At 38.0% G+C, this 22,644-nt stretch overlaps 2 protein-coding genes across 2 annotated transcripts in view; both read right to left on the minus strand.

The window, feature by feature from the left end:
- Positions 1–652: 652 nt before the first annotated feature.
- On the minus strand, positions 653–2,726 carry TXNDC2 (thioredoxin domain containing 2). The gene is made up of 2 exons (XM_045850287.1): positions 2,642–2,726; positions 653–2,178 (listed from the first exon to the last, which is right to left on the minus strand). The coding sequence occupies exons 1-2, from the start codon at positions 2,724–2,726 to the stop codon at positions 653–655; spliced, it is 1,611 nt and encodes a 536-aa protein (XP_045706243.1).
- A 9,672-nt stretch (positions 2,727–12,398) lies between these two features.
- RAB31 (RAB31, member RAS oncogene family) overlaps positions 12,399–22,644 on the minus strand; it is a 159,381-nt gene continuing 149,135 nt past the window's right edge. The window contains exon 7 of the mRNA XM_045850142.1: positions 12,399–15,739. Within this exon, the coding sequence (XP_045706098.1) occupies positions 15,642–15,739 (98 nt within the window). The 3' untranslated portion in view covers positions 12,399–15,641. The remainder of the gene's footprint in view (positions 15,740–22,644) is intronic.

Consider the following 22,644-nt stretch of genomic DNA (forward strand, 5'->3'; position numbering starts at 1 on the left):
TGCCAAGGAGCACAGTGACTTAAACCTCAATAATAAAGCTCTTAGCCTGAGAAAATCAAGAGTTTTTGAGCTCTGTCTCAGATTTTGTGAGCATTTATTAGGAAAAAGGGACCTAGACTTGAAATCTGGAACCGTAGCCTTGATCTCAGGGTTGCCACCAATGAATCAGGTTGTCAGGCCCATGGGACTTCCTGAATCCTCCATAGCACTCCCCACATAAGGTTAGATATGATATGTGAATCTTTCAGATTCTTTATTTATAAAAATATCAGAAACCCAAAATATATGTGAACATGAGAACTTTCCATTTTTAAATTATGTACTTCTAGAGAACTGTCTAAATTTCCAACATCTCTGCTGACAAAAATTGAGCTGAATTTTCAATTTTCAAGGGTGAGGAAAAAAAATCAAGATAAAAAAAATAGGGGACAGCTGGAATCCAATCTCCACCAAAGGAAATTCTAATATCATACTTTTCTACCAAGAAAAATATGGTCATAATATACTTGAGTGCTTTGACTTCTTTTTGAAATGGGCACAGTTAACATCTATAATTTATAAGTAAGTACCATTTGGACATGCAATTTTGTTATACCTCTTTTTTATAAACAAAAAGTCACAAGCTGACTCTTTGCAACGCTTTCAGAATGCACTACTTTAATTCTTCAATGATCGTTTTGAGTTTTTCCTCAAGGGCGCCACAAAATTCACCCACCTTTTCTTCTTTTTTGTAAAACTGAAAGGTTGGAATGCCAATGATCTCACAGTCTTTCACCACCTCCTCACACTCATCAATATCCACTTCCAGGAACACTACATCCTCATGCTTCACAGACAGGGAATGGAAAAGGGGCCTGATGGTCCTGCAGGGTCCACACCACATGGCTGAGAAGTCCACAGCCACTAGCTTCTCTCCAGCCTCCTTGAGCGCCAACTCAAAATCCTCTTTGTTCAGGATCACTTTCACCATGTTGACCTCCAAGAGCTCCAGTGTTTCTTCTGCTGGGATGTCACCTTCTACTGGCTGAATGGTTTCTTCTGAGGATTCGATGGTTTCACCCTCCTTGGGCTGGACGGTTTCTTCTGGAGGTTTGGAGGTGTCACTCTGCCTTGGTGAAATGTTTTTTTCTGAGGAGTCAGAAATGTCACCCTCCTTGGGTGAAATGAATTTTTCTGAGAGCTTGGGGGTATTGCCCTGCTTTGGTTGGATGTTTTCTTCTGGAGATTTGGAGGTGTAATCCTGCTCGGGTGAAATGTTTTTTTCTGAGTTGGAGATGTCACCCTCCTTGGGTGAAATGAATTTTGCTGAGAGCTTGGGGGTATTGCCCTGCTTTGACTGGACAGTTTCTTCTGAGGATTTAGGGCTATCACCCTGTTTAGGTGAAATGGTTTTTCCCGAGAGATTGGGGGTTTTGTCTTGCTTTGGCTGGATGGTTTTGGCTGAGGAAATGGGTGTGTCAGCCTGCTTGAGCAGGATGGTTTTTTCTGAGAAATTGAGGGTGTCATCCTGCTTGAGCAGGACGTTGCTTTCTGAGGAACTGGGGGTGTCAACCTGCTCGGACGGGATGGCTTTTGCTGAGGACTTGGAGGTGTCAGCCTGCTTGGGCAGGATGTTTTTTGCCGAGGATGTGGGGGTGTCAACTTGCTTGGATGGAATGTTTTCTTCTGAGAAATTAGGGGTTTTACCTTCTTTAGACAAGATGGTTTTTCCTGAGGACCTGAGGATGTCATCCTGCTTGAGTGGGATGGTTTTGGTTGGGGAATTGGAGATATCATCCTGCTTGGATTGGATGTTTTTTTCTGAGGAATTAGCAGTGTTACCCTTTTTATGGAAGATGTTGTTTTCTGAGGAATTAAAGGTGTTATCTTCTTTAGGCAAGATGGTTTTTCCTGGGGAACTGCATGTGTCACCCTGCTTTGGTGGGATGATTTTTGTTGAGGTATTGGGGGTATCACCTTCCTTGGGTTGCATGACGTTTGCTGAGGAACTGGAGATGTCACTACCCTGCTCAGGGAGGAACGTGTCCTCTGGCTGTGGAACTTTGGACTCCTCTGCAGGTGTGTGTTGTTTGTTGCTGACGTCATGGGCAAAGGCCTTTTCCTGGGTGAGGGCTGGATCCAAGAACTCTGGGACCAAGAGAATCACATGGCTGGACAGAGCCTGTGATAGTGGACTCTCTGAACAAAAAAGCAAATAAAGTAAAATGCAAAAGAAGAAACAAAAAAATCTCTGATCATATATTTCACAGAAGACTTGTGTCATTCTTAGAGCTCACAAATGTAGTCTTATGAATGAACGTGATTAATTTAAATAATCACATTCAACAAAAGGCCAAGCATCATGTAAACACATGTATCCTTTATGTAGGGTTTTTTTTAAGATTTTATTTATTTATTTTTAGAGAGGGAAGGGAGGGAGAAAGAGAGAGAGAGAGAAACATCAATGTGTGGTTGCTGGGGGCCATGGCCTGCAATCCAGGCATGTGCCCTGACTGGGAATTGAACCTGTGATGCTTTGGTTCACAGCCCGCACCTTTATGCAGGTTTTTTAAAATTACACTTTTCTCAGCTTAGTCCTACACTACTGCCTACTCCCTAAGAACATAGGTCCCTTAAGGCAACACTTTTCCCTCCCTCTTACCATTAGTATCACCTTCATGTGTTTCTGCTTGTTTTTCTGGCCTCATTTTCGGTTCTTCTGGGGTTCCAGCTTTATCACTTTCCATTTCTGGTTCTTTTGCCTACATTCACTCCTACTTCATAAATGCCTCACAGTGAAGACAAAGCCATACCCTCCAACTTTTTCCAACCTACCCAGCCTAACATCATATAGGGAATAACATCTTACATTCGAGTAGTACTTACAGATGGTTTTCCCTCTCTGTACTCACAACAGTAATATTTGAGAATTTCATGACAGCCTTGATTATGGTGACCATCCTGTCCTTGAAGGCTTGCCTAGTGCCTGATATACACTCATAGGCAGTATTTCCTACAACACAACAAACTACTGAGGTAAGTACCATTATGATCCTTCACTTTACAAGTGAGAAATTTGAGCCTTAGAGAAGTTGTATAACTCACTCAAGGTCACAAAGCTGGTATGTGGGGCAGGTTCCAAACTCTCACTCTGAATACTACACTGTGCTATACTGTTTGCCAAATGTCCTGTCCAGGATGGGTAACTTGAAACCAATTTTCCTGCAATCTCCCTCTAGGATTCTCCAGCTCCAGCTTTCACTTTACAACTTACCCACTGTAACCATCTACTAAGCGACTCCTCCTAATCACATTGACCTCCTCTGCAGAGTCCTGCCTAACTAACAAATGCCTTGTTTGAGCTATTTGGATGGGAGTAGATTGTGATACAGAAGGATTCCCTAACTCTGAGGAAGAAATGAAAACCTAACCCTTTCCATCTTAATAGATGAGGAACCAAGAGAACAGATACATGTGTCCTGGCCTCCCTTCTGCAGACTGAAACTTTAGAATGGATGCAGGTTAGATATTTTCTGAGGAAAGCTGAAAATATCACTCTCTGGAGTAAGTTCCTGGCCCCACTGCCTGCCGGGCACATGCCAGGGCTCTGGAAGTCCTGCATTCTCCAGAGTGGGGCTGTGAGTGTTCTAAGAAGGTCAGAGAACCAGGAGAATATATTTTGAATATTTTCCATGTCAAAACAGTTTTGTTTATAGCAAGAAACAGCAAACTTCCACAGCAAACTTTGCTGTAAAGGGCTAGAGAGCAACCATTTTAGACTTTGCAGATTACATGGTCTCTATTACATTACTCAGCTCTAATGTTGCAGCATGCAAGCAGCTGCTGTGGGTTGAATTGTGTCTTCCAAATTTCTTATGCTGCACTTTTAACCACCTATACAGATAAAAAAGGACTTTGATTTTATCCATGATATTAAATTTCCTTTTGCTTCATTAAATATATATATATATATCACACATATTTAGAAATAAAATGTTAACACTTGTTAATTTTGGGTGGTGAACATACCTACATGGATTTGTTGCATTAATCTTTGAAATGTTTTATATTTATAAGACTTTGTGGAAAACACCAGCTAGGAGTTATACATTCTGATGTGGGATGATAAGCAACTGGACAGGGACTGTGGTAGGCTGTGGGGATGATGTCCCTTGTGCAGATGACTCATGTTACAGTGATATATGTCAACTCCTTGAGAACAGGCAGCTCTGAAGGAATTTAACTAGAAGGTTTAACTACAGTTCTATGTGGGTCAAATTGTGTGTTTGTGAAATGACAGAATATTATTTAAAAAGAGAAGCATTTATCACAGAGAATCACTCTTCATTAAGAATAATTATGTAATCAGATCAACATAGCATAGTGTGTATTTATCTCTGAAATACAAGAATGCTTATGTTCAATGAAAGCCTTCATTTCAGTAATTATGCTAAGTGTAAGATTATCTACACTTCATATTTCTATCCTATTTTTTCTTATTGATATGACTGCTGTTTCAGTATTTTTGACTAAAGTGGTTAGAAAACAACTGGTTGTGTAAGTCATTGAACAGGCCTGGACTCAGTTTCTCTCGGGTTTTACTTGGTTTACTCACCATATCCTACTTTCCTTTAGAACATTCCCCAAATCTGAAAGATGTTGTTGTGGGCTCAAATAAAACAAATAAAGCCATAGATCCATTTAAATGTCTATTAGAGGATTATTTTTTAACCTAGTTTCTCAGTTTAATAATAACAAATGCTGGAAAAAAACTCCTAAAACATTCTAGGTGCTTTGAATGTCAAGGTGGATTGGTGAATTGCTTGCTATTCCTTCTGTTTCCCTGGATTTTCCAAATTTTCAAAAGTTGACATTTTCATAGAATGTTATGGAAAACAAGATGGAGATTCCTAAAAAAAAAATTAAACATAGAACTACCATATAACCCAGCATTTCCACTTTGGCTATTTGTTTTTAAAAATTAAAACAATAATTAGAAATGATATATGCAACCTTGTGTTCATTATTGCATCATATATAAAGCCAAGATGTGGAAAAAACCTAGGTATCCATCAAAAGATGAATTAATAAAGGATATGTGATATTTACATATGGTGAAATATTATATATAAAAGAGAATGGATAAAGATATGATATATATACATATATATGGTATGTGTGTGTGTGTATATATATATCTTGAGACAACATAGATGGTCCTAGAGGGTATTTTGTTAAGTGAAATAGTCAAATAGAGAAAGACAAATACCGTATGATTTCACTTATATGTGGAATCTAAAAACAAACAAACAACAAACAAAACAGAGCAGAAACACTCATAGATACAGAGAACAAACTGATGATTACCAGAGGGGAGAGGGTAGGAGGTTGGCAGAAAAGAGGAAGGAGAATAAAAATAAAAATAGACATTTATATTGGAAAGGACATTATTTTTAAAAATACTGAGTAGATGTGTTTCTACCTCTAAATGACTCATCATGAAGGGGATTTGATGTGATTAATCAGAGTTTATCCATGGTACACATCTTGTGCCTTTGTACCTGGCTCTCTGAGTTCATTATCCTGTGCATTCCTCATTAGTTCTGGACACAGTGGTACCTGTGTTTTGCTCAAAGGAAGGTGTATTATTGACTCTACTCAGTTCCTTTGTTCTAATATTTAACCCCCAACATTTTTGTGGTTGGAAAGATTTCTAGTATAATATTTAAAGCTCTCCTATGTAAATATTTACTGGAAAATTCCATTTGGAGCTGCTTTGGTAAGATCCAGGTTACTTGTAAATTTGATGATGTTTTAATATTAATAGGTGCTACAAAACTTTTAAAATGCACATGAGCCCTCCTAGTGCAAGAACATTGCTCTCTGCACATGGTTCCTGGAATTTCCCATTGCCCACCTTCTAAAGGAATCCAGATTAGTGTGTTAGAGTGTACCTGCCTTCAGAACAAATGGCACCCACAGCAGAGTAGAACAGATCATTTGGTCTCATTGAACATCTCTCAGTGCACTAATTGTAGCTTTGATGTTTGGAGTCATGACACTGAACTTCCTGGGAAGAGCCCAAGATCATTTTTACCATAAGCATGGCATTCAGTGGGTACTTATAAAAGGATAGCTAAAGGCATGAATGGATTACACCAGGTACAGTGGGAAACAATTGAAGATGTACATGAAAACACTTCCTTTAAAATATATTTTTGCTAAAATTATCATTATTAGCATTTGGAAGACCATCATCCCCACACTAACCCCAAAATAAAGAAATAAGAGAAAGGTAAAAACACAAAAACAAAAAAACTATTCCCATAAGATTCTTCCAAACCTTCCATACCAAGTACAAAGTCAGAATATTAAAAACAAATGTTTAAACCAAAAAGGAGTGAAATGTCACATACCCACCTGGCCCCTTTTGTCAACACCACACATTAAGTGAAATGATGTCATATGGCATAGATCTTTCCTTCCCAGTCCTAGTACAAGTTCCTTGAGAGTAAGGGATATTCCATTGGCATCTCCAGTCTTTAACTGGGTGTGCAACACACTTGACACTCAAGAAAAACTTGCACCGTAAGACTGAAATGCCATGTGAGTTTTTCTTTTTTCCCCACCCTCCACAAATTACCTTTCTGGTCTTCTGCTACAGTACTGACTTTAACTTATAGGCTAACCTGCTATGCCAAAGTCTATGATGATTAGAAGAGGGGCTGTTATTCCCTGGGGGATCTGGGAAAGCTCCTAGGAGTATGTCCCACCCTTAGGAAACTGGTGTGCTGCCAAGCAGAAAGGAGCAAATGGTGATGTCCTTCCTAATGGAGAGAGAGCAACCAGGAGGTAGAAGGTGTCAGGAGCATCGGCCATGACCAATGACAGGCAGAAGCAGAGGCTGGGCTCAGATGAGAGGGATATTTCACCACCAGTTACAGAATTGAAATTTAACCTGCAATAAGTTGTCACAGAAAGTTTTAAGGAAGTGACATGATGTGATATAGACATTAGCAGATTCACTGTTGATAGATTTAAAGGCAAACCATAAATTCAAAGAGATCTGTTAAGAAACTATCACAATAGTTGAGAGAAAACATAGTAAAAGCCTAAACTAGGACAGCTGAAAGAGGGTTAGAAAGTTCAAGAAATTCCAGAAATAGATTTTACATAATTTGATAAATGCTTGGGAGGAGATCAAACTGACTCTCAAATGCGAAGCCTGAGTCACTGACAGAATGCAATGCATGATATGCACAGGTAACAAGATGGAGTAGGGTTTGTGTTCCCAGAAGGGACATTGGTACCTGAAGCAGGCAGCTGGGAAGCAAGGTCTGATATCTGGAAAGAAGTCAGGTTGGACCAAAATTTGGAAGCCAGAGGAAATAAATGAAATCATAAAATTAGATCAGAAGGAAGGGGTATAAATTTAGCAGGACCAGGAGTATGAATTTGCAGGGAGTACTTACATTTAAGCAAATAAGAAATCTAAATGCACAGTGAAAAAAGTGAGGGGGAACCATGGCCCAGAAATGAGAAAAGGAGCATCAGGAGAGAGAGGCCAACAGCCTCAAATGCCCACGAGGAAGTGGGGAGAGTGAGAAGAGAGGTCAGTAGGGCAGTTAGATAAGTCATGGATAATTTTTGAAACAGCAATGAAGCATAGCGGCCAAATTCCAGTGAGGAGTGAGTAAGAAATCAAAGACGTAGAAGATCAAGATTCCCTTTTGAAAATGTCATTAGTGTGAAAGGAAGAGAGGGTAGATTGATGGGGAAAGGGAGATGGATTGCAATTGATCAAAAGTAGGGATTTATGCACATATATAAGTTGAGAAATGGAAAACTGTGCAAGGGGAATTGTAAGATGTAAGAGAAAAATTAAAAGGTTGGCATGTGCTTCAGAAGTGAGTTGGGATCCTATCCCAAATGACCAGGAAAGGAGAGAATAGGTACAAATTCAAAGAAAACTCGAGGTGAGGGAGAGCACAGGAAGCTGGCTGCTATCAGGTCATGCAGGCCCACTTGGGGAAACTCCTTTTGGTACTGGATTCTCAGAAGCAAATTCAAGTCCTCAGGCCCTACAAAGTCCAAATTGCCAGACCCTGATGCTGAAGTCATTTCAAAAAGCCAGTTAAGTCAGGGCTGAGCAATGGTATCAACATCAAGGTCAGGGTTATGGAAAAGATAAATCAAGCTCCTGAGCAGTAAGTTTCCAGAAAGTCACTGCAGCAGTTTAGGATCAGATAATGGTTCAGTGAAACCAGCAAATCTAGTTATTGGAGTGATTCAGCTCTTCCAGCCAGAGCTAGTTAACCCTTACCTCCCCAGCTAACACTTCCTTCTGAGATTCAAGAAAGATAGCATGGGCCTCAGCATAAGTAGTGTTGCCCTGTTTGCTAACAGTATGAAATTGAGAAAGTTAAGCTCTCCATGCTCCTTCTATGCAAATGAGAATAATTGTGCATCCTTCTCAGATTGTTTTGTGAATAAAATGAGATACAATTTAAAAGTGTATAGCTCATGGGAAGTATTCAATGAACGAGAATTTCCTTTTCTTCATTCCTTTATATTTACAGTACATATAATGAGAGTTAAGAAAGGAGAAAATAGAAGCATTTGGAACAGCACTGGCATATTGCACATGTTCAATAAATGCTAATTATCATCATGATGATTATGCAGCCATTTAAAAGAATAAAGTACATCTGTAGGTTCTGATACATATGGAAAGAGCGCCAAAATATATTGATTGAAAAAGCCAGAACACATTGCAGAGTGTTGCCAGGGGTGGTTGGGAGTGCAGTGGGGGATAGAATGAGTGAAGGACATCAAAAGGTACATATTTCCAGCTATAAAATAAGTAATTTCTGGGTATCAATGTACAGCATCATGACTAGAGTTAATTCTGTATTGTATGTTATTTGAAAGTTGCTAGGTAAATTTTAAAAGTTCTCATCAAACAGACACCAAAAAACTTCATAACTGTGAGGTTATGGATATTAATCAAACTTGTTGTGATGACCATTTTGCAATATGTACAAATATCTAATGATTACATTGTATACCTGAAACTGTTACGTCAATTATACCTCAATACATTTTTAATTTTTTTTAATTAAAAAAATACTTGTAACTAACATTTTAATTTGGACTTTCTCACTGGTCCATGGTCTTGGGTAATTTATTTAAGCCCTTGTCTCTGTTTTCTCATCTGTAAAAAGGAGATATAATGGTATCTGCTTCACATAGGATGGTGTGAAAATAAAGAATTGATATGATGTAAAACACCTAGGACAGTACCTGGCACATAGCAAGTCACTATATTTGTGTCAGCTATTATTGTTTTTGAGTATTTATTCTATGCAGCAGGGTAAGAAGTGCTTTCTGTAGACTGAAACCCTGACAGCCCACTCAAGAGGCATGGTAAGTGTTGCTGTTCATGTAAACAGCGCCCCCCGTGGTTGCCTGGAGCTCCCCAACAGAAAGGCCTCTTCAAGAGAGTGTTCTCATTTAATCTTCATGACACACCTGCAAGGCAGATAGCTATGGGTCCACAACAGCTGGGTCCACAGTAGCTATGTGACAATTGCAGGCAGATGTTTTCAGAATTCAGAATTTTGTTTGGATTTTATTAAAATAATATAGTGCATCTATTACAGAACATCCAGCAGAGTCACTGCTGGTGGGGTAAATAATGACTATAAATAACATCACATCAGTTCAGGTCTGGTCTTACTGCCAAATGACTTCGTATGGAATGCAGAAAAAAATCTCTCCACTTATAAAACTTTTTGGATTCCTGCATTGGGATCAGTGTGAAAATTATTTATCTGCTGCATTTACATAGCAGGAAACTGAAGCTTGGAGAGATTGATCTGCCAAACATCCCACTGCCAGCAAATTACAGAGGTTGGAGTCAAACTCAGGTGGTCTGATGCTATATTTCTTGATCTTAATTTCTACACTACAATGCTTCCCAAGGAAATAAAAATAAGAAAGTGGCAACAGAAGGACAGGAAAAAAAGAACTCTTCTCAAGTCCAGGACAAAAGTTGAAGCCTATGGTATAATTATAATCACTAGGTTCTCTGCGCCAGTGCCTTACACAATGATTTCATTTAATCTTGATTTCTACCTTGTAATGTAGATACTATCTCTGTTTGTCAGAAGGAAATTAAGGCTAAGAGAAAGTAAGTTACTTGTTCAGGATCTTATGGTCAGCAAGGGGCAAGCTGATTCCCAAAGGCCCATTCCTACCCTTGTGGTCACAGTGCCTCCCCCAGTCAAGCTTCCCTTTGTGCCCTTGAAGGAACATCTCCTTCTTCCTGCCATTCTTATTTCTCTTGTCTTTTTCATTATCTTTATTTCCTCTGTAAGCTTAGAAATTGCACACCTCTGGTAGAACATTGAGGGCTAGTTCAGCACCAACTCATAGTAGCCCTCCACAGATACTGGATGGATGGATGATTTTATGAAGACAGCTGTGATAAGGTTCTTACACAAACTCCCGAGTTTTCAGCCCTGCCTCCCCAATACCACTTCCCACCTTCCTAAGTGGATAGGAGGCTAGACCAGAATGACCATCTGTAACAGTTTGCCTGGGACTATCTGATTTACTACTGTTGTCCCAGCTTGATGTTAAAAGCAACCATTTCACTCTCAGAAGTGCCCCAGTTTGGGTAAAACTAGGTGTGACTAAATTTGGCTTTCCATGTTAGACAGAATGGGGGCTCAAGGTAAAAATTATTACAGAAAATAGAAAGAGATACATTTTTGTACCTTTGAATTTTATAGCCAGTAACACTTATAACACTGTGATTTTTAATGTCACAGTATTCCATTTTAAGGATGTTCTATAATTTATTTAACTTAGCATAGGGCGTTTGGATTATTCTAACTTTTCATACTTTAAATGATACTGGGACAAACACATTAGTCTACACATCACTAATTAATTAAACCTGTTTAAGCCAGCTACCACATCATGAGGGCACTTTCTAGAAAGCTTGTACTATTTACATTCTGACCAGTACAGATGAGAGTGCCCATATTCAGTATAACTGCTAATGTGTGGTATTGTCTATTTGGTTTTAATAAATGCTGGAAAGGAGGGGGAAGATAGCTTCATTACCAGAAGTACCAGAAGCCCATTGAACTACATGTTGCTGGCTATCTCAGAACTTTAGAGAAGACATTCTTGGAGATGGATACTCTTAGTTTTAGGATGAGGTCTCCCTCCTCCCCTAAACAGTAGGGCTTGTTCTCAGGAGCATCCTTACTTAAGTAGGAAGTATTATTCAAATTGCCACACAGAGTAATCACCCTTAAAATGCAAAAGTAAGGCATATTCTCTTACAAAACCAGAATACTGGGTCTTGGTGATGGTGGATTTGGTGATTTTTTTTCTTGTTTGATTATATATGGAAAGCAGCTTCCCAGAATGAGCCTTGGGTAGACTCACATGCTGAGGACACTAGGCACTGTTTTCCTCCCTCTCCACATCCTTTTCCCCATACTCGTCCATACACCAAATGAAGCTCTGTATGGAAGGAAAGCCTAAGATCCACAAGTGCAAATGAGAAAGGATGTGTGTGATGGCGGGCAGATATGGGTAGCTGAGATGAAGGGATGAGAATGGAAACCTCATAAAAGGTACTGAGTACGTTAAATTAGCAGTTAGCCTTATGAAGTCCTTCTAGCATATCTAGGAAGTCAGACTAATCCTTCACTGGGTATTTATATCCTATCTCTCTTAAAAACATTAATATAGCTAAATATACACTAATTAAACTCATACTTAAAAAATTACCAAATGTTATCATTTTGCCCTACTGGCTTCAGATTTTTATATCTTGAAATAAATAAAAATTACTGATAGTTAAATGCTCTGTGTTCCTCTCCTGATCCTATTTACTTCCCTCCCTCCCTCCCCAGAGGTAAGCACTATTATGAAGCTGAGAGCGTACATTATTGTTTTGTGTAAGTTTATATGGTTTTGTACTTCTACTTGCTTTCCTCACTCAGCCGCGCCACAGCTGTTGCTCAGGCTGTGCACAGCACAGCTGCTGAGGGCTCCATTCACACAGATCACTATGAGCAGCCCCCTTGGGGATGTGCAGTGTGTTAGCACCTGCACTTCACATTCTGTTTCAAGATACATGTTGATGCATAATGGATCTTGAATTAGTTTTACTTATCCTATCATTTTTACCATGAGGCTATGCCACATTTTATTTATTGATTTCCTTAGGGGAAGATGTTTTGCTATTGCACAGTGCCAGTGAATATCTTTATGAATATCTTCCTTTTTACAGATACATAAGTTTCTCTGGGGAATAACCATTCTTTATTCTGATGTGATTGTAATTTTTAAAAATTATGCTACTAAACATTGTAATAAGAAAAAGACAAACATGGTAAAACTTAAAATATTTATTAGTATGAATCAGTGTTATTAAACCAAAAATAACAGATAAAACTGGGCAATGTTGAGGGCAGTGCTTTACTATAGAATGAATACAAGGTGGACAGATCCTAATTGTCTACAGCAATGTCTTCTCTATGTGAGAACTGGGTCCAGCCCAGACAGAAGGCCTTTATAAAAACATGAGAAAAGGGAGGGGTTTACACAACAGAGCACTGACATTGGATCACTGGGTCTGGTTTCAACAATGACGGTTAAAAGAATAAACAAGATACTTAACAGGTCTGAATACAGCTCAGAGCCTTTTGTTTATAAGCTAATGCAATGCAGCCATCACATGCCATATTCCTCAAAAAATGAATTCAGTTCTCATTGGGGCACAGCCCTTTGGTTGGCTAAGGGTTAGTTTCAAGTCTTCAACCTTCTATAGACTACAAGGTAACATCATATTCAGCATCCTAGTGTACTATTTTCAATGGTGAAATGGCAAGTCAATTATATACCTACATAAAATACTTGTATGACTCCACTGCTTTCCATTGGAAAATAATCCCAATGAGAACCCATGCCTGTATTATATAACACACAGTCGTGAGCCAAACTCAGCCAGTGAAATGGATTATATGTTGATGAAACAAATATGAAATAATATTTACACATATACACATTATATCACACATGAAAGAAAAAAAATAGAGAAAAAGGAGCAGTTTTGGAAAATTATGTGAAGAATGTTATATTATATGAAACTACTTGTCATTTTGGAGCAATAGTAATTACCAGGCATTTACATAATATTACTTAGTTATAGTTCAATTATTAAATAGCCAGAAAGTAATCATAAGGCAGAATTAAAGAAGAAAAGAAAGCCTGAGCAAAGCTTGAGCATCTACCTTCAGAGATGACTCCACATTTCTGCAAAGGCTTCTGTGCCAAGTGTTGCTACTTTGTTCCAAGTAGTGATCGTGTGTGTGTGTGTGTGTGTGTGTGTGTGTGTGTGTGTGTACACACCTGACTGGCTTGAACAGTTAAAACAGTACAGAAAGGTGAAGCAGTACCCTCATGTGCCTCTGAAATAAAACCGTGACCCCATTCATGGGTAGCTTGCTGCATGAGGATGAGATGAGCCATTTTATGCAAAATGCAACCACTATAGGCCCAGTTCAAAGCTGAGAGGCTGTCTAGAGATAAAGCCAGGTTGTCAGGGATAAGTGAATGAGGGAAGGTTCCAAAAAGGCCTGCATGCAACCTGGAAAGAGGTCATTTCAATTTTCATTCTAATTTTTTTAACATTCAAAAGAGGCATGAAAATTGCTTGGCCTGCAAGCACAATCATGTTAACCAGTAATGTTCACAATGTGGAAAAAATCCTTAAAAGCCCTGCAAAGGCTCTGCCAACTCATTCAAATGGCACTTGCTAACATTTTTTGAGGTACCTGACTGGGAGAACTAAGAGGCACTTTTGAACCAAAAATAAGTGTTTCCAACCTTCACATTCCAGGATTGTCAAACTACTCTTGCAAGCTGGGTGAAGAACATCAAGTAGACAGCATATTTTTGACTTTAAAAACAATCCTTAATTTTGTGATTTCCACCTGTTGTCTTGATTACCATCCACATAAACAAGTGTAAACTTGGCCCTGGTCTCTCAAGGACTCTTCCTCTTTGTTGAAGGTGGTACTCAGTGTCTCTATGCATCAGAGCACGGAAGACACAGACATGACAAGTCTGTGAAGAAGCAGCCCACACTGAGCTACTCAAAGTTCAAGGTCTTTAATCTGTTCATGACCTCTCACCTGGCTTTTACATTGCAGGTTTTCAATAAATGTTTGCTGGCCCTTGAACATTCATGAAAAGAAGGTATACAGGCTGGACCATGCTACATGGTTAACTATTTCTGAGGCTATTATTTTTACAGTTTCCTAGCTCCCACAAAAGGCCCTGATCTGAACATCTTTCAACAATCGCCTTGCAGTATAAGCCCTAATAGGAAACCAACTGCTTCTTGATCCCAGGTTTTTATGAAAGTTAGAATGGTAACTGAATTTGAATTTGGAATGGAAATAGCTTTTCTTCTTCTTCATGCTTTTTCTCCCTTTTCTGCCTTTGGATTCAGACATCTCTTATTAATTGAGCAGACAGGAAACCTTAAAAGGAAGGTTTTTATCAAAGCCTGTTCTTTGTTCTTAGTTAATTCGTATTCCAGCATTGGGCCCCTATTAAGGCCAAATATCTACCTCCCCAAGCTTGGCATCCTCTAAAATGCTTTCTCCAATTTTGCAGTTGGGGCCTACAATCTTAAGGTGCTGGTACTTCCCTTGGCTGGCTTTCCTTTATTAATTGCAATTATTAGAGGTCTGCCCTATGATATAGACTCAAATGTCCTCCAGTTAATCCCCCCCAGATATGATGCTGACATACTCTGTTAATAAAATAATACTCTGTGAGTTAATCCTCTCTAAAAGAGTAGGAATTTATTGTCAGGGAGGTGATGTGTTCCAAGTAGTCTCTGGAGTAATATGTACATCCCACATCTGTTGCTGCTTATACAGTAACCACTTAAATGGTTCTTCCAAAGCAGGCCCCCCAACCCCAAAATTACATGCAATATTTTACTCAGATTTGATTTGTTTGTTTATATGTGACTAAAACTTAGGAAAATGTTCATCAAGTAGAAGTCAGAGATGTAGGTGACAGTTTCTAATCCATCTTTCTCTACTTTTATAACAGCTCAAGTCTACAGCTTGAGTGATGATCCAATTATACTCCACTGAATGGTAAAGTAAATAAAATTAAGTTAACCTTTTAGTGAAAGCTGGTTAGGTAACAAAGGCAATGGCACTGAAGAAGTTACTTGAATTTGGCTAGGGAACACAGGAAATCAGAGTGGAACACCACTTTTAGAATCTCACACACACGGTAAATCAGTAAGATTTGTGTACACATTGAGAATATTTTAAGGTTTTTTAACAAAAACTCAACTATACTTATTATATAAATCTGTTCTCTTCTGTGTGCATTTTATGCAAAAAAGACTAGGTGGTGGATTTTTCCAAAGTTTTCTCAAATCCTTTTGGGACCTTTCCTGCCCTATGCCCTGCAGGTCTTTCAGGATGCCAAGCCAGTGTGCTCACTTCTCTCTAAGTGAGGTGCCAGGCCACCGAGAAGGGGGTCCTTCAGCAGTGCATGGGGAGGTGGCTCTGGCTTCTTCAAGTACAGTGGGCCATGGGCCCTGGTCAGCAGCACCGTCGGCTGGCTGGTGCGGTGGGCTTCCCAAGTTTGATTGCTCCATTATTTCCATTTTCATGGGAGTCCAAGGGTGGGATTTGGCGACCTGAAACAAAAAGGAGGTCAACATTGAGTTCTCTTTTCCCTGTTGACACCACACACAGATTGTGACTGTGCCTCACTTAATGTTTGTGTTATGTGGAAAGTAGAGGGGCTTTAGGTATAACTCTCTCACCATCTCCTTCCCTCCCTTCCTTACGCTGTTGCTCTGCATGAAGTCAAGCTCATGTTTAGAACATTAAGAAGAAGTACAATCAGCTTCTTGGTGATACGGATTTCCTTAGACTTGGAGCCTCTTGCTTTTGAGTGAGAGTTTCCACCCATCTTCTCAGCACAAACACCAACCCACCGATCCTCCCCACCTTCCCATAGATCCATCCCACTGGACCGAACTACTCCAGGCACCAGGACTTCAACAGGGAATACTTGTCTTTTCTGCTACTTAAAATAGAACTGGACTGGGAATTGTAATCTTCCTCATAATGTCATTTATTAACACTTAGCTTGGTATTCCTCATCCTGCCAATGTACTTGGAGCATTAACTAAAAAAGCCCTAAGTAATCTTATCATCCACAAGTAATCTTATTTTTTTTAATTTAATTTAAAATATTATCCTATAGTCTTTGTAAACAAACACAAAATAAAATTTAAAAGGTAATGGAGGAGGATAGGGAGGTGATAACTAAAAGATATGGAGGTTTTGTTTTTACATAATAAAGATATTCTAAAACTGACTGCTGATGGGTGTACAGATCTGTAACTAGACTAAAAACCATTCAATTATGTACTTTAAATGGGTGAAATGTATGGTATGTGAGTTTTTAAAAGTATATTGTTATTGAGATGTAATTGACATATAACATTACGTACATTAAATTGATCATTTATATACTGCAATATAATTATCCATAGTGTTAGCTATGCCTCTATGATATTGCAAAATTATTGTTTCTTTTTTGTCATGGGAACAATTAAGATCAAGTTTCTTAGCAACTGTGAAATTTATAATATAGGAGTGTTATCTATAATCATATATGTGAGTTTTATTTCAAAAAGATATCCTTAGAAAAGGCAATGGAATCTGGAAATCGCAAATATTTATTTAGAATAGTTTCCAAAAATTTTCACAGGCAACATCCTCACTTAACCCTGTGAAGTAGGTGAAATGGTTATCATCATTATCATTGTACTATGCCTCAGAAAACTTAGATTATATGCTAAAGGTCACAACAATAATCAGTGGCACAGATGGTTCTTTGTAACCTACATCTTGATTTTTCTGATGGATCTCAAAGCCTTCTTCCCACTCTACCTCATTATTTCCCTATGCTACTTTTCTTTCCACCATGAAAAAGGCATGAAAGCCAGCTCTAAATAAGGATTTTTAAAAATCAGCTAATTAGCTTATTAGTTTACTAAGTAACCAGCAGTTAGAAATGGAAAGGAAATTAGTTCCAAAGACAAAGCCTTTCAGTACAACTGGATGTTATCTCAGGACCATAAAGAGAGTCAAAATCCCTGGTAGAAGCACATTTCTACAAGCAGCAGAAATAGTTCATTTCAAAGGTATTAATGCATTGTGTAGATAGGGTGGGTGGTGTGGCCATTCATCAAAGCTCAAGTATAAAAATTAACATCATTGGCAATTATCCAAAATTCAAAATGTATTGCTCTTCATCTAATTATGGATCAGATGGAAGGGTTGTAAAAATTTCTGCAGCTTCTGCTTTTACCACTTCATATTGCCAACAAAGCTATATAAAGCTTTTGCAGCCCTGACTGATGGGGCTCAGTTGGTTGAATGTCATCCTGCAAAATGAAAAGTTGCCAGTTTGATTCCTGGTCAGGACACTTGCCCTGGTGGCAGGCCTGGTCTCAGGCTGGGGGCATGCGAGAAGCAACCAATTGATGTCTCTCTCACACATCAATGTTTCTCTCCCTCTTTCTTCCACCTTTACCCTCTCTCTAAAAATAAATAAACTATTAAAAAAAAAGCTTTTGCAGGCCATTCTCGAAAAAGTTCACTCCTAATCCAGAAGCAAATAAGAATGTTAAGTATGTATTTTTCTCTTCTGGACATGCTGTGTTCTTTAACTTGTTATAATTAAAAGGAAGTAAACAAGATGCTTTTTCTACTTTGTCAACCTTAAGGGTTAAATACAGGAGAAAGTTCCCAATGACCTCAAATACTCTGAATTTATTTAAGTCTTGCCAAGTCAAGTGTTATTTACTCCTTGAAAAGAGGTGTTTTGGAGGGATGATAGTGTCAAGATACATCATTACTTAAGTTATTTAAATCAATAATACTTTAGGTGCCTCCTGAGTGTGTTAGGTACTGCAATAGGAACTTTTATTTTTGCATCTGAAATACTTTTTAGACAAAATTATAATTCTGATTGGTGCCAGCTACTGCCCTAGTTAAAAAATACAAGTATTGTTTAGTGATCAGTATTTTCAGCAATATCAAAATCAATATCTATACTAATATCAACTTCATGTTATCCTCACGTTATTAACTCTAAAGTTAACAAAACAGCATTAAGCTTTTAGTCCTCCTAAACATGGCTTATTCTACATGCCTTGTGTAATAAGTTTTGTCCTATGAAGACTATCCCAAATATTTTAAAAATTTATTTATGAGATATTCATTAAAATCACAAGAGGAGAATGAAAATCTGAAAACAAGAAATGTACAAAGAAAATGAAAATGTTAGGGCGGCCTGTCAGTACACTTCCTTGCTCTCGCCTTCTTCTTCTTCCCTGCCTCTCACTTCTCTCTTGAGCAGACAATAAGCAAGACAATGTTTGGGATGCAAGATTAAGTTAAGACCTGAGTCATACCTCAAGGAGACTCCCTTCTTATTCATTTTAAACTTCAAACAATGTTTTTGAATCAGCTGTTGAACCTAGCTTGTTAGAGGCAGCAGGTTCTGTTTATCTTCAGAATATCTGAAATCTCACTTATTAGGACAAAACGTTCCTCAAAAACAGAATCACTGCAGTTTTCTCAGACTTCATTTTTGCTCATCTGGTAGAAAGAATTTTGAAATCTGAGAGTCAGTGTCCCAGTTAAGTGAACTCAGTCAAGTTATTTAGTACCTCCAAGACCTTCTTCCATCACCTATAAAAAGAATGGGACAAAGTAACTTGATAACTACCTCACGATATAGATGTATGGCTATTACTAATATGGAAAGAACTAATGACAATGAACAGAGTCATGGCTCTAGGCACTGCTCAAGTGATGTCTGCATGGGGAGAACTCATGCATAGTGGCTCCCTGTGGTTGACACTCAGGGTTCAGTTACTAGGATTGAGATCTGCCTTGCTCCTTATACAGAACACTCATCATGAGAGGCACCCACATACCCCAGCTTCAGTGAGTGAAAGGAGGTGCTTCCACTTTAAGGCTAAAAGAGAGGAAATCCATGTCATAACAATGAGGCAAGAACCTTAAAAAGAGAAGGAAGCAAACAGCATTGTGAAAACACAAGAGCTCAGAATCTTATGGTCTGAGTTATTTGGAACTTACTGAAAGGTTAAATGTACTTAGACAAAAGAACAGTTCTAGAAAATGACCATAGCATTTTGTACCAAGGCGATCACCTTGGAACACTGTTGAATTAGTATTAATTACACAGGACATAGACTAGGACAAAAATATACATACAAACATCTGAAAAGGCTCCAAGCATCATCTGAATGTTTCTGCTTTTACAGAATGTTCTCTGAGTACACAATCTTCATAACATGTCATCTTTGAGTATAAATCCTAGGCCAGGGTGTTTATTTTAATTAGGTTTGGATTGTGTAAGGTTCTGTTTAGGAAGAGTTAAAAGACTCTTTTTGGAAGTTCAGTTTTCCTGAAAGTTGACAGCCTAGAGGAAAAGCAGGTTTTATAAATGATTCCTCAGGAATGCAGTATGTGAAAGAACAAAGTCCAAGCCTATAAATTTTATCACAGCTCTAGACTAGAGGCTGTAATGCCTTTATATACAACGAAAATAAAACATCATGCTTAGCTGCAGTTGTCCTCTTTCCATGTGTGGTGGACTGGCCATTTCCAGCAAGGGCTTGAAGTCCTCCCTGCCCATTTCTTCTCTCTCTTCATTCCACCTCCAGTATGTACTTGGCTCAGCTATCTTTTGTTGAGTTTTAATGGTGCTGGTAGTTGCTGTGTAACTTCCATTTCTTAATCTTGACTTTCTGAATCATTCAGATTAGTAAATTGACCAAATTTATTGAGACTTGGCAGTATTTCTTCTTGATAATGACCCTCAAGCATCAACATTTAGAGAAGGGGGTCTCTACAGAACACTGCAATGGCTCACAATCATGGGACATTGTCCTAAGAATACAGAATGGGGGCACAGAAGACATGCATGACATTTGGGGTCACTCTCTGTAACTATCCTCCTGCTGCAGTAAAGAGGACCATATTGGAATTACTAGATGACCTTGAATATTAGAGTGTAGAGTCTAACATTCTATACAGAACAAGAATGGCTTAGGAGACAGGAAGTGAATCTAGTCAGAAGGCCTACAAAAAGTCCAGGCCAGGGATACTGAGAGCCTTAAAATGGAAAAGTCCCTGGCAAGCATTCATCTTACTGTCTCCATAGTTTTGCGTTTCCCCGAATGTCATATAGAAGAAATCATACAGTATGTGGCCTTTTCAGATTGTCTTCTTTCACTTTGTAACATGCATTTAAACCTCTATCATGTCTTTTTGTGCCTGAGATATCATTTGTTTTTATCACTGAGTAATATTCCACTTTATGGATATATCCCTTTCATTGATTTAAAAATCCATGCCCAAGGATATGTTCATTGATTTTGGAGAGAGAGACAAACATCTATGCGAGAGCGAAACATCGTTTGGTTGCCTCCCATACGTGTTCTGACCAGGGATTGAACCCACAACCTAGTTATGTGCCCTGACTGGAAAATGAACCTGTAATAGGTTCATTTATTAACAGACTGAGTAATCTGTCTGGCCAGGGCTCCCTTTCATGTTTTAATTTAATATTTGGAAATTATAAGACACAAAAATCATGTCACAAGGAAAAATCTAACAAACTAGACTTCATCAAAATTGAAAACTTTTGCTCTTCTAAAGACATTGTCAAGGAAATTAAGACAAGCCACAGCCTGGAAAAAAAATCTGAAATACAAATACCTAACAAAGACATATATCCAAAATACATAAGTAACCTTTAGAACTCAACAATAAGAAAACAAATAACTCAGTACAAAATAGTCTAAATTTGAATAGACACTTTACCAAAGAAGACACAATGATTGCAAATAAGCAAATGAAAAGGCACTGAACATTACTAGTCATTAGGAAAAGAAACACTAAAACCACAAGTAGACACCACTATATTCCTATTAGAATTGTTACAATTTTATCAACTGACCATACCAAATGTTAGCAAGGACATGGAGCAACTGGAGCTCTCCTATATTTGGGGTGGAAATGTAAAATGCTAAAATCACTTTGGAAAACAGTCTGGCAGTCTCTTAAAAAGTTAAACATTACCTATCAGATAAGCCAGCCATTCCAGTTGTAAGTATTTATTCACACAAAACTTCAGTGAATGCTCATAGCAATCTTACTTGTAATTGCCAAAAACTGAAAAGTGACTCAAATGTTAGGGAAATGGATTAACAAATCATGGTTTACACATGTAACAGAATACCACTCAGCAATGAAAAGGAATTCAGCAAAATCCATATGTTAAATTCTGTAGGACAATTGATCTAATTTCTTATAAACAAATTGTATGAGAGAAATAAAGATATCAGCTAATCTCTGTGTATGGAACTTAACTTGTATCCTGATTCAAACAATTGGATTATCAATGTAAAATGCCAACAAAGAAGCCATTTATGACAATTATGAGATAACTGAAATCTGAACACTGGACATTTGATGATGTTAATATGATTATGGCATTATGATTATTAATGTGATAATGTAATTGTTGTTATGTGAAAAAGGCTACATACTGAAAATATTTACAGATGAAATGTCTGAGATTCCCTTCAAAATAATACAGGTGGGGGGTGGGGCGGGTCTGAGGTAGTGATGAAACCAACTTGGTTATGAATACATGATAGTTCACTATAGTACTCAGTTTGCTGGTGTATATGTTTAAAATTTTCCAGAACAAAGTCCTTTTTTAAAGTTCCCTATAATCTCATTACTGTGAAAAACCATTGTTAACATTTTAATGTGTATATATCTTGCCAATCTTTACCCAGAAGAATATATTATTTACTAGTATATATTATATGGCTCACAATTTATGAAATCAGGATATAATACAAACTATTCTATAACTTTTGTTTCACACTCAACAATTTATCTTTTTATGTCAGTAAATACAGATTTACATCATCATTTTAATCACTAGTTTATATTATTAGCGTAGCAGGATTTTTAAAAAACTATTTCCCAACTTTTAGACAGTTGAGTCATTTCCTGTTTTTCACCATGACGAATAATGTTACTGTTTAAACTACTGTTTGCAAGGAGAAGTGAGAAGTGATATGGACTAGAAGTTGAATGCATGGGCTCCAAAGACTGAATGCCTTCCTTCTAATATGGGTCGGGCCCTCTCACTTACTAGCTATGTGACCTAGAGCAAGTTACAAACTTCTCCATGCCCCGATTTCCTCATATGTAAACTAGGGATGATACTGGCACCTATTACATAGGATAAATGGTTCATTAATGAGCTAATATATATTTAAGCAACAACAGCACAGAATAAGAGCTTGCTATATGTTAACATAAAATTAGCAAGTGTTTTGTTTTGTTTTTAAGTTTCTTTAACCTGCTCCAGACCAAAAGTAACTACTTAGAGAATTTCAAAAATCCAGTGGACTTAAAATAGCTAACACTCTGTACAACAAGTGACTATGGAGCAAGACATGCTTACTGC

Source organism: Phyllostomus hastatus, unplaced genomic scaffold (genome assembly GCF_019186645.2).
Source record: "Phyllostomus hastatus isolate PE091 unplaced genomic scaffold, TTU_PhHast_1.1 phas_contig_80, whole genome shotgun sequence".
Taxonomy (NCBI): domain Eukaryota; kingdom Metazoa; phylum Chordata; class Mammalia; order Chiroptera; family Phyllostomidae; genus Phyllostomus; species Phyllostomus hastatus.

Bases quoted from the DNA above. Each gene is read 5' to 3' on its own strand.
- TXNDC2 (XM_045850287.1), bottom strand. From the start codon at position 2,726: ATGGAAAGTGATAAAGCTGGAACCCCAGAAGAACCGAAAATGAGGCCA. The intron at 2,179-2,641 runs GTAAGAGGGAGG...TTTTTTGTTCAG, and splicing joins ACATGAAGGTGATACTAATG to AGAGTCCACTATCACAGGCT.